The sequence below is a fragment of the Poecilia mexicana genome, unplaced genomic scaffold (assembly GCF_051168715.1).
Source record: "Poecilia mexicana isolate PSO_F unplaced genomic scaffold, ASM5116871v1 scaffold_13, whole genome shotgun sequence".
In the NCBI taxonomy this organism is placed as follows: Eukaryota; Metazoa; Chordata; class Actinopteri; order Cyprinodontiformes; family Poeciliidae; genus Poecilia; species Poecilia mexicana.
In genome coordinates, this window is record NW_028263382.1 from 26,096,660 (window position 1) to 26,108,006 (window position 11,347).

General features: G+C 38.9%; 2 protein-coding genes across 3 annotated transcripts in view; one reads left to right on the top strand and one right to left on the bottom strand.

Moving 5' to 3' along the window:
* Positions 1 to 6,722, top strand: part of dscaml1 (Down syndrome cell adhesion molecule like 1) — a 117,785-nt gene extending 111,063 nt beyond the window's left edge. Inside the window, exon 35 of the mRNA XM_088011953.1 lies at positions 377 to 6,722. Within this exon, the coding sequence (XP_087868079.1) occupies positions 377 to 963 (587 nt within the window). The 3' untranslated portion in view covers positions 964 to 6,722. The remainder of the gene's footprint in view (positions 1 to 376) is intronic.
* Positions 6,723 to 6,996: 274 nt separating this feature from the next.
* On the bottom strand, positions 6,997 to 9,864 carry LOC148155846 (uncharacterized). Of its 2 annotated transcripts, XM_088011954.1 has the most exons (4): positions 9,613 to 9,864; positions 9,092 to 9,205; positions 7,761 to 7,803; positions 6,997 to 7,550 (listed from the first exon to the last, which is right to left on the bottom strand). In XM_088011954.1, the coding sequence occupies exons 1-4, from the start codon at positions 9,664 to 9,666 to the stop codon at positions 7,414 to 7,416; spliced, it is 348 nt and encodes a 115-aa protein (XP_087868080.1). In that variant the 5' UTR covers positions 9,667 to 9,864; the 3' UTR covers positions 6,997 to 7,413. The 2 variants fall into 2 exon arrangements, 1 of the variants encoding a protein (XP_087868080.1); XR_015765110.1 differs by lacking the exon at positions 9,613 to 9,864 and having other exon boundaries at positions 7,461 to 7,803; positions 7,913 to 9,499.
* Between the last annotated feature and the right edge of the window lie 1,483 nt (positions 9,865 to 11,347).

Consider the following 11,347-nt stretch of genomic DNA (forward strand, 5'->3'; position numbering starts at 1 on the left):
TTAAACATCATTGTAAAGCTATGATTTTTGGGATTGTATACCAAGCAAAGATATAACCAAAATTGTAGACACAGTAAATGGTTTTGTCAAACCATCAGAAATGCAGTATAATGTTCCAGTCATTGTTTGAAACGTCATATGATTAACAGAACAGAGCCTTTTCAAACAGGAAGGTTTTTTTCTATCGACAAGGGTCCAATTATGTACTCCAATAAAATAGTTTGTCCACAGCAAGTCTTGCATCCAAAATCAAACATAATCTGCCGCTGAAAATCTTTTGAATTTTCTTCAGATAATTTTTAATTCAACATTTATAGCCTTTTGTTTTGAGCGAGATCTTAAAGTTAAATTTGAGCTTTATTTTTTCTCTCTCCAGGCGACTACTGCAACCTGCCCCTGTACATGAAGTCCGATCCCTTTTTCCGAAAGCAGTCAGAACACCATGACCCGTGTCCAGTTGTTCCACCACGCGAAGCCTCTATTCGTGGCCTAGCCCAGCGGGCGTACCACAGCCAGGGCCGTCACGTGACCATGGACTCTGCGAAGCAACAGGCTCTGACCATGGGCCACTCCGGCCTGTCAAACCTCACTTCCTCCGGGGCGTCCTCTGGAGGAGCAACGGGAGGCGGCGGTGGAGGCAGTGGGAGCGGAGGCTTGTCTGCCAGCTCCAGCAGCTCCACGCTGCCCCAGCGGACTCTCACCATGCCCAGCTCCTCTGCTTCTGCGGCTCAGAGTGCCGCCGCCGCCGCAGCCACCGCTGCTGCAGGGGGGGCATCATCTTCCTCTGGCGGTGGGGCAGCAGGGACCTCGGGGGGGACCCCTGGAGGTGCCTCTTCTTCCTCCTCCAAAATGGGAGGATCCAGAGACTCTCTCCTGGAGAGCAGCTCTTCGGGATTAGGCAGACTGCAGAAGCAGAGGGATGGGGGGTCAGGAGCCTACTCCAAGTCCTACACACTGGTGTAGCCTGCCATTAGCGAGGCCTGTCACTGTAACTCTTAATACAATGCTGGTTCAGCCGGCGTTTGCCTGGAGCCTCTGTGGTGAATCGGGGTGACGAACATACACATGCACAGCTTACCCGTCAGTGCCTGTGCTGTGTCAGCCTGCAGGGAGCTGGTTGGGCTCCCGTCAACACAACTGTTTCAAGGGGTCAGAGTTGGGTGTCCACAGCACAGGGGCTTGCCTTTCTTTCTGCCTGATTGTGTTCCGTTATATTTGTGTAATTTCTCTCTTTCTCTCTCTTTCTCTCTCTTTCTATTTTTTAAATCACCCTGGAAATCACTTGCCAAAACAAAAATGATTTATCTGTTCAGTCTATCTTCATTTTCAGGCAAGTACACAGAACTTATGCACAAAATGCTTTTAACTTGCACTGTCTTGCTTTCTACAACAAGACAGCTGTAGATTGAACCAGGTTGCTTAAGACGTGTGTTGAGGTTTAATTTTTTTAATTTTTTTTTTTTTTAAAAACAAACGATATGTAACCTTTACGTTCTCTGATGGAAGATTCGTTCATATCTCAGCATTGTGCCACGGCAGGATGCCTTTGCTGTATGCACAAATCCCCAGCCTCTGTGTTACTTTGGCTCTGTACGGTTAGTCCATCATAGATCCACACATCAGAGGCAGAGGAATGACTCTTGTACATGCAATGGATGACCCAGCGTTGCGGTCGCAATGGAAGATTTTATAGAAAGAGGAGCTAAAAATGTCAAGCATCACTGAGTGAAATCTAGATTCTTTTTTTTTTTCTTTTATCCAAAAGGTTTGTTTGTTTTCAGACGATGGAAGTATATAACCCCGTGTGCACTAGGAAACGATTTGAAAGGATCCAAGTAACGGAAAGGTCAGAAGTGAGTGAGTGTGTGTGTGTGTGCGCGTGTATGTGTGTGTGGATGTATATGTGTAAATATATATGTGTACATGTGGCAGGCACACACCAACAATGGACCTTTTTAAAACCAATCTGTATGCTGAATTCTTGGGCAGAAGTCTGTGTCTAAACTAAACAAAACCCTCCGCCCCAGTTTTATTTTTTTCTTTTTGTACCTATGAAAACACAGAATGATAATGATGATGCTGACAATTTTACACAATTTAATCTTAATTTGCTCTAGTCGGTTTTTTTGTTTTTGTTTTTTCAGATTTAATATCTGTTGCTAACAACATGGTGTAGGTGAGTTATAAAAATGCTAATGAAGCAGAAGGTCCATAAGCTTTCATTTGAGGATTAGAAATGCAGTGCCTTGCAAAAGTATTCACCACCCTTGATTTATTTCACATTTTGTCACAACAGCCAACTTTAAAAAATATTTTATTGAGACTTTATATAATAGACCAATAGAGAGTAGCGCATAACTGTAACGAGGAAAGAAAATGATACCCAGATTTTTAAAATTGTTTTCTGTATATTGATGTGAAAAGTGTGGCTTCTATTTATATTCAACCCGCTTTATGCTAATGCCCCCAAGTAAAATCCAGTGAGCCAATTTACGTCAGAACTGACTTAATGAGAAAAATAATGAACTTGTCATGATTTAACGACGGCATGTTGCTACTCGGTGCGGAGCTCGTTAGAGAAGTGAAGTAAACGGAGAGCGACATGAAGACCAAGGACAACAACTGACAGTGCGAGGTTAAAATTTCAGAGCAGTTTAAAGTGGAGATATCTGAAAACAGAAAAGAGGACAACACACCCACAAACCTACCAAATCATGTCATCTATCAGAGAAGCAGCAAACTGGCTCAGTTACAACGAGCTTCCCGCGTAATGGTAACTCTGGAAAAGCTACCAAGATTCACAGTTTGGGTGAAAACACTTTTAGCAGGACAAATATTAGCTGCCATTCTGCAAATTTGACATTTAATGGTCGAGGAATGAGAAGAGAGCCATTGCTTAAAGAAAGCCATAAGATATCCTGGTAGTCTTTGTTGAAGACGGTTAATTTGGGATGAGACCAAAATTTAGCTCTATGCAAACTAACACTGCACATACACATTATCCCCTGTGGATAATGGTAACTGTGATGTTGGGGTGTAATTTCATTGCATGAAGAGGGAAGTGGCTCAGAGTTCATGGGAAGCTGGATTGAGAAAAGTAGAGGGAACTTAACTAATAAGTTTTATTTCTTGCAAGACACTTGAGCCGATCTCCCTGCGGAGCAACTGCATTAAACATGCAGCCAGAGCTGAAATATTCACAAGTTAGATTTTCTAGTTCAAAACTACGTATTGTTTTCCTTCCGTTTCACAGTTATACGCTGCTTTTCTGTTGGTTTATCGCATCTAAATCTCTAAAAACTACATCCAGGTTTGGGGTCGCATCTAAGGAAATATGAAAAAAAGTTAAAGGAGTATTTATAGTTTTGCAAGGCATTAGAGGGTCCTGTTTGGTCATTTTTATTTTTATCTGGACAAAGACTTTAGGAAACTCCTTTACGGTTCACAGTCCCGTCATTTCACTGTCGCCTTCACAACACTTCCATCATCCGCTCTCCTTTCCTCCTGCCCCTCCCCCCATCACATTCATACAGTGTCACTGTGACGTACTGCTAGCATACTGGCCAGACAGACAGACCAACCGAACATGAGGTTTCCTTTACGCACGTCTGTGCAGAAATTCTTAACTTTCAGTGACAGCTTGAATGCGCACATTCAGCAAATTTTTTGAGAAATGTATTTGTATGATTTTGAATAAATGACCAGGCAATGAAATTATATAAGTGTTACAAGAATCTGAAGAATTTGCTAAAAGAAAAAAATCAAGTTTCTCTAACGTTTTTAATTTAAGTTTTAATTTTGCGGTTGAAATGTTTCTTTTGTTTTCATTCTTCATTTCTTTATCCCAAAGTTTGTAATCTCATAACAATAATTGTTCCAAAAAAAAAAAAAAAAAACATAGAAAAGAGTTGCTCCAAAAGTTTTGCATCGGTAAAACGTAACATCAGGGCTCTCGCAATAGAAAAAAAGATACCATATATATGTTTGTTTTCAAAAAAAAAAAAGTATGTACATATATATTTCTATTCAAATATATAGCAAATATATGAATAAAGAGCAGAGACATATAAAAGCCGTTCTAATTGAAAATATATATTAAAAGATCACAAGACAATCGCTCCGAGTGAAGCATCACACTAAATGATAACGAAGCAGGAAGACGGGAGGTTTAAACGGGTAGCGCGGCTGTGGATGGAAGACCTTGGAGAGAAAAGAGAGTGGTGTGAAAGTTACTGGTGAAACTGGGACTTGAGAAATGAGACGTCGACGACTCCCGTGTGATTTTTTTGAAAAGGACAAGCACAGGAAAGTGAAAATATAGTGCGAGATGTGTTGCTGGTTTATTGTGGTCTCAGATAGTGCAGGACGTGTGGTGTCGCAAAAAGAAAACGGTTCAAAGGAAAAGCTTATAAAGTGATTGAGCCTCTTGTGGTTTGTTGTATTGTACCTTCCGAATATTTGTGTTCACAGACTGGACGCCACTACCAAACTACAACTAACGAACACAGACAGATTGTCTTTCTTTTCTCCAGGCCCGTGACAGATATTACTGCAGATAACTGTAAGAATTTAATTTTTATTTTATTTTTTTTATGTATTTTGGAATTCAAGAATGGATATGTGTTGATTTCTATACATAGTGTTAAGATGCATTTACTTGCCTTTTCATTTTAAGTTATGCAAACACTTGTCCGGGGAAAAAGTATGAGTTTGGAAAAGCCTGGTTTGTTTGTTGTTTTTTTTTCCCATAAGGGCTTCCTTACTCCAGCTTTATGGATTTTGATTGGATTGATGAAATAAACTTCTAACCAACATGCTTTCCCTCCAATTTTCAGTCGGTTTGCTTAAAGTGAATGTAATATTTTTCAAAGAAATTTCCACCCCATCTTAATTGCAAACTGAAATGGTGTGTGAGCTATATTTCTGTATTTAAACAAAAAACTACTGTTTTTATTCGACTCGCACAATTTTTGTAAATTTGAGATTTATTTTCAATTCACTTTTAATCACTATAAATTGGGAAGTTCACTGAAATAGAACTACAATTCTGATAAGGGTGCAATAAATGAATAAATCCCATTGATTTTAGACTTTTACTTTTAAATATATATATATATATATATATCTGGGTGAACATGTTTCAATTTATTGTGGCTTTTCTCAAATCTACACAACTCTGTTGTTTGGCTAAAACTCACCTGGTAAGCTGCATAGAAACTATATGCCGCTTGTCAACATCAAGACGACTTTGCATGGCTCTGGGTGGATGGCAGTGCAGTATGTTGGGTTTGATTTTCTGCCGTTGGCCTTCCTGAAATCAAAATACCTCAAGAAGGTAAAGTCACAACAGCTCTTGAAGGTCAACATTAGCCAAGCTAACCCTTCCAAACGCTCAAATTTACCCATGTTTCAAACACAAAGTAGAAAAGAGGTCCCTGCTCCATGAATTGACACCCCGACACTTTTGGGTGCCCAGATATGGACCAAGCCAAGTGGCCTCTGGAGAAAGTGGTCAGAAGAAGCAAACACCGAGCTGCTTGACCACAAGAACAATAATTATTTGTGCGCTAATGTTTGAAACTTGGACATAAAATAAACTTTCAAAAGGAAGAGATGTTAAATATCCACCCGGAATCACAGCATGAACCTCGATGACGGCTTTGAAAACTGTTTCCCTTTCAGCTTTAGGACCGTTTATGAAAATATTAGTGGTATGTCTGAGTATGAATGGGTAATTTTGACCTTGTTCATGGAAACCCGTTCACCCAGTTCAAAATTTTTACATCATAAACATGTTTCATAATAATTCAACGTTGTTTTTTTTTACGTTGAATTCAAAACGTACAATAAATGTTTTTTGAACAAATAAGTTGAATAAGTCCAGGCCTATAACTGGAGCTATACAACGTATAATTTATACTGGGTGGATTTTTCTTTAAAATGATACATGCTTTCAAACTGACCTGCATACTGCCTATATTTTACATCTGTTTTTTCCTACATCTGTCGACCAATCAGAACCTCTCCCCTTCCCTCCTCTTTAGCCTTTTCTCCACCTTTATACATGATTTCTACACCATAAGAAAGGACTTGTGTACATATGAAAAGTGTTTTGTATAAATGACTACTATTTTCGACATCTTCACTTGCAACCGGGGCACAATGTAAACTCTGAAGTACAGGTGACGTGATGAAGACTCATCGAAAACCTATAATTAACTGCTTTATCCTCATCCATGGACCAGATACAACATGTCAGAATGGGCCATGCAATGTTAACTAATGATAGTTTGATTTTTATTGGGCATTTTGTTGCATAGTTTTAATTTTTATTTTTGTATCCGTTTCTGTTTTTACTTCATCACAGGTTTTTTTTCTTTTCTTTTTTATCTAGAGGTCTTTTTTTTTTTCTTTTTTTTTTTGTCAATGAGCTTTTTGGGGGAGGGGCAGCAGCGTTGCATGTTCTGAAATTTTCCTGGTTATAAAAGAGAAAAGGGGGAAGAGGTGAATTGAACAGACATTAATAAAAAATAAGAATTTTAAGAATCCAGCAGTTGTTCTTTAAACTTTTATTGGGAAACATTGCTTCAGTTTGCAATTGCTTGTGTTTAACCCTACATTCTCTTTTCTATCAAAACAAACAAAAGCGGGGGGGAAAAAAAACAAAAAAAAAAGAGTACTTAAAACCTTGTGCAATAAAGCTATCTTTTTATAAACTGTGATGATGTTTATTTTTTCAGGTCTATCTAGTAGCAATGCTAACCTTGAATATTTATTCTATTTTTTCCGGTAAAGTAAGTACGGTAAAAGTCGGAAATGGCAAGTTTGTGAGGAGCACACTCGTCGAGACAAAATTAAAAAACAAATTTCAACAAGAGCTGGAGTTTAATGTGATTAGCCTTAAAATCCAAACCATTTTAAGCCGTTTTTCTTTACATTCCTAAATAAAAAAAAGGTATAAAGGAGAGAAAAAAGGGAAAACATCAGAGACAAACATCCAACAAAGTCTTAAAGACGATTTTATTTATATCCTGAATTTAAATTTCAACAAAGATTCTTTGAAAGGAAAATATATTCACAGTTTTTGCCACATTGTTAAAATAAGTCATACAAATGATAGGATGCTCAAAAAAATACAAACATTTTAACAATCCCCCTGGCAGCAATGCACATAAAGCCATTTATTCAGACACACAAATTCACATTAATTGTCATCCTGAATTCTAAATGATGCTACAAAATTTGTCTGTCATAAAGACTACTGCTATGTGTTACTGGTTTCCTGTGATATATTTTCCAGAACTAATTTCAGCATATATGTAAAATTTGCTTGTAGGCTGTTATGTTCAACCTGGCCCACCTTCCTGTTGCCTTTAAAACTGCACTTGCAACACGCCAACCCTCACCGTTCGTCTATTTGTCGTTCTTGTGTTTTTTCTGCTGGAACTTCCTGAAGTGGTTCTGGATGGTAGATGCTGCTTTTTCAACTTCAACAGGACTAAGAGGAGGAACTGATGGTGTGCCACATGTGCCATTGCTGGTGCAGGAGCCTGAGAATGAGAGGAAGCAAGAGAGTCGAAAGGAAATTATAATGATCAAATAATTTTTTTTTTTTTTTTTTTTTTTGGAGTGATTCTGTGATTAACTGTGTCATGTGAATTTTTTTTATTATTATTTTAGCATTAATTAAAAAGTTGGACTAATTCAAAAATCCATTTTAAAGGTCAACCAATCACCGCAAACAGTGTCCTGAGACTTACTCTTTCTGTACACGCCTATGCTGTTCCTCCTGTAGCCATCAAACTGCAAAAGCAAAAAAAAAAAAAAAAAAATGTCAGAAAGCTTGTTCAAACTAAAGCCCCCGTCTGATCAACAGATAAAAACACACAAAGTTATCTGGAACTTTCCGTACACATCGTTCACATTCCTTTGAAACCGGAAGCGATCGAGCACATGGATAGCTTATCGTGCTAGCTTTTGTAGAATCCGTACAAAACGTGAATCTGCTCTTTTTGGGCATCAGGTCGCTGCATGTGTGACTTCACCCGTGTGCCCTTTTTTTTTTTTTTTTTTTATCCAGAGCTTGAATAATGACCTCAAACACAAATCCTCTTGATTGGGATTACAGCTCAAGTGGAGAACTGGCGGGGGAGCCAGAGTCGGAGAAATGTCCCGTCTTAGCATGCTTACCTGCATATTTGGCTGGGTGCCTGCATTCAGGCGAACACCGGTTTTGTGACGCTATAACAAAAAGGTGTGCACTCTGCTCTCACCCAGGTACAAGTGAACTGAAGCTGCGGTCAGATTTAGTCCATAATTAATTTTTTCTTGCGCTGTAAGGAAATCACAGAGGTACCTTTTCAAATCAGGCCCCTAAAACTCCACCAAAGGTACAATAGAGGTGCTAGGAATCATTCAGATTGTCAGCCATTTGCCATCAGATATTTTGAAGCTTGACGTTGACAAAAAGGTTTTTTTTTTCTTTTCCCCAAGAATCTTTTTTAAAATCTAAAGCATGATAGCAAACTGAGACTTTGCAGGTGTCCAGTTTATGCAAACATCCATTATAGGTAATGATTCATCAGTCTTGAAAGTAATTTCTTCTAAAGTCAAATATAATCGGATTTAAAAAAAAAAGAAAAAAACTTTATTGTGTTACTCAGACCAGCAGTGTTGATGGACACAAAGATGTGGTGAACTACAATGTCAAAAAGTAAATAAATTATAGTCCATAATTTAATTGCACATTTGCATGGGGGAACATATCTGGTCTAAATCCCACTGAAGTCAAATTTTTGTGATTTTATGAGGAGCTGCCATTATATGTCGCCGAGCTCCAGCTGGCTGGTGAACGTTCAACGTGGTTTATCTTAAAGTAACAGAGCACTGGACTGAGGAATTCATGAAAATGAAAACCCAGCCAAGCAAAAAGAGGGGCGGCCGATGCAGTCATATGAACGAAATAGCGGACAAGACACTTCGAAGGAACCCCAGAAGACGGATACATGCATGCATAGAAATAAATCTGGTAACTTTACCTTTAGTAAGAGAGCATCAGCAATAATGAAGCGGAGAGCTTGTTAAGACTAACCTCTTCTGCTTTGCTGCTCCTCCTGCTGTGAGACACAGAGTGAACCTGCCAGGGCAAAGGCTGAGATACCATATAAGGCAAAGGTTCGTCTTTCTGTGCAAATCGGACCCCAATCTAAAAGCAAAAAAAATAAATAAATGAAAAAAAGGGGGGGGTGAGGCTTGGGGTAGGAGTTACATTTGAGTGTTTTCTTCCTCCTTTCACTACACTGAAGTTTGAAAGTGAATCTCCATTGCTTGGAAGACAATTTCTGTTGGAAAACTTCTGACAAATCGCACAGATTTTGATGTTAATTGAATAAGTCACATTCAAACTGATGCAACTCACTGCAAGAAATATAAATGAATGGTTGCAGCAGTGGTTTCCTTCAGCAAGTCGCATTAAAATTCAGTTCCATAAAGAAACTAATTGGAGAAGAGAAAATGCACATTATGTATGCATCCAGCTGCTGCAACTACGATTCTCAACACAGATCTTTAGCAGTCTACCAGTAAGTCATGTATTAATAAAAATCAGCTTACCGATTCTACAACTTTCACCATCACATACATGGCCGTTAGCATTGTGATCAACATCTTGACCACTGTTGTTTGAGTCTACTATTCCTTAAAGGCCTCGGCTTTCTGTTGCAGTCCTCACTTCGGCTAAGAGAAAGTTAAAAGTCCATGCAGAAATAAGTCTGAGCCAATCAGGCATGCAATTCAGCAGAGGGCTTCTCGGGGAAAGGCAACGTGAAGACAGTGTTGATTATGTCCGTTAGCAGAAGTCTCTCAGGCTCGTGAAGCATACACACCTCGCGCTCGCAGCTCCAGACACATGAGGGTAAGACTGCTAAAGAGCTTTGCAGGACAGAAATAGAGAAGCGGTAATCTTTTCCTCTGCAGAGCACTTATCCCTCAGGTGGACGTACAGCTTTCCAGCATTTGTGTCGCATAAATTTTTATGTGGCATTTACGAATGCAAATATTGTACAATTTTTCTTTGTGTGTCTCCTTTAGTTATAAAGCTTTACCCAACGTACAAGTGGAGACGTCCTATGAAAGAGTGATGCGAAATTGTAACCTTCCTAAATGGGACCTTCTGAATTAGCAGGAAAGTTATTCTCTATTTAAGCTTGACCTTTACACTCATTTCCATAAGTGTAAATGAGTGGGGCAGATCCTAAGTTCCTGTTTATTCAGTTAATCTTGCATAATGTTCTGAAACATTTGCATTTAAAATGATAGCAAGCCATTTATTTGGCTATACCAAACCTGATGTATACCAGGAATCCAAATTGCTCTCCTTAATTCTAACTTATGATCATCTTTATCTTTTTAACGCATGCAGTTCGTGTAAATAAAACAAACAAACAAACAAACAAACAAACTTAAAAGCTGGGGTTTAAAGTTTAAAGTTAACTATAGGCTGATACCTGTTAATGCCAAATTCGGTGTATGAAACAGGAAGTGCTCCTATTTAAAAAAAAAAAACTTGCAATAATGACAAGCAAGCAGTGAGCACATAAGCAAGTTAAGTTTATTATATTCAGAAATAATTGGCAGATGTCTTTCACATCAAAAGACATCTGGGTGTAATGATGTTTTAAATGGACACACTGAGGCTGTGGAGTTTGTCTGACTCCTCCCGAGCCGGAGTCATTTGAAGCAAAGTGTTTAAGCTTTTAACATCTCTGTCACATGACTGACGACGCTGCAGTTTTATTGTTCACGTTGGATTCAAGCAGCGCCAGTACTTCAGCTTTGCTCTTGAGAGGCTGCAGTGGCTTCAGTTGGCCACAAGGGGCCACTGTTCTTAGTTAGACCTCAGCTCTGAATCTCTTTCGGCATGTTTAGAAAGAAAAAGGCTTCATGCGGCTTCATCTGCCCATCTAATGTGGCCGTTATTACATAGCAAGCTGTCGTGAACAATTGACGGTCTGATTGTGAAAACAAATGTAATTTCTGACTGGATAATGTGCACAACTCAGGTGCGGTCTGCGTCTCGATTCCTGTTTTGCTGTAACATTAAATAAAAACAGATGAGCTTGGATGTCTAACTCATTTAGCACCTTTTGTTGAAACCATAGAAGAGATGTGTAATGACACTCTGTCAATCAGTCAAACTGATGTCCTCATCTATCATTCACTCAAATAACCTTCTCCTATTGGATTATTTTCACCCCTCGCTCCCTGAGATAAAGATTATTCATGACAGACTGAACCTGAGTCGAGTTTTAAGACTTTGTTTTCGCAGCCAAAGTGCCTCGTCGGTCAG

Excerpts from the sequence above, each read along its gene's own strand:
- LOC148155846 (XM_088011954.1), bottom strand. The coding sequence starts at position 9,666 with ATGTTGATCACAATGCTAACGGCCATGTATGTGATGGTGAAAGTTGTA. Across the intron at positions 9,206-9,612 it reads TGGTGAAAGTTGTAGAATCG|ATTGGGGTCCGATTTGCACA; the intron begins GTAAGCTGATTT and ends TTTTGCTTTTAG. Across the intron at positions 7,804-9,091 it reads GGAGCAGCAAAGCAGAAGAG|TTTGATGGCTACAGGAGGAA; the intron begins GTTAGTCTTAAC and ends TTGCTTTTGCAG.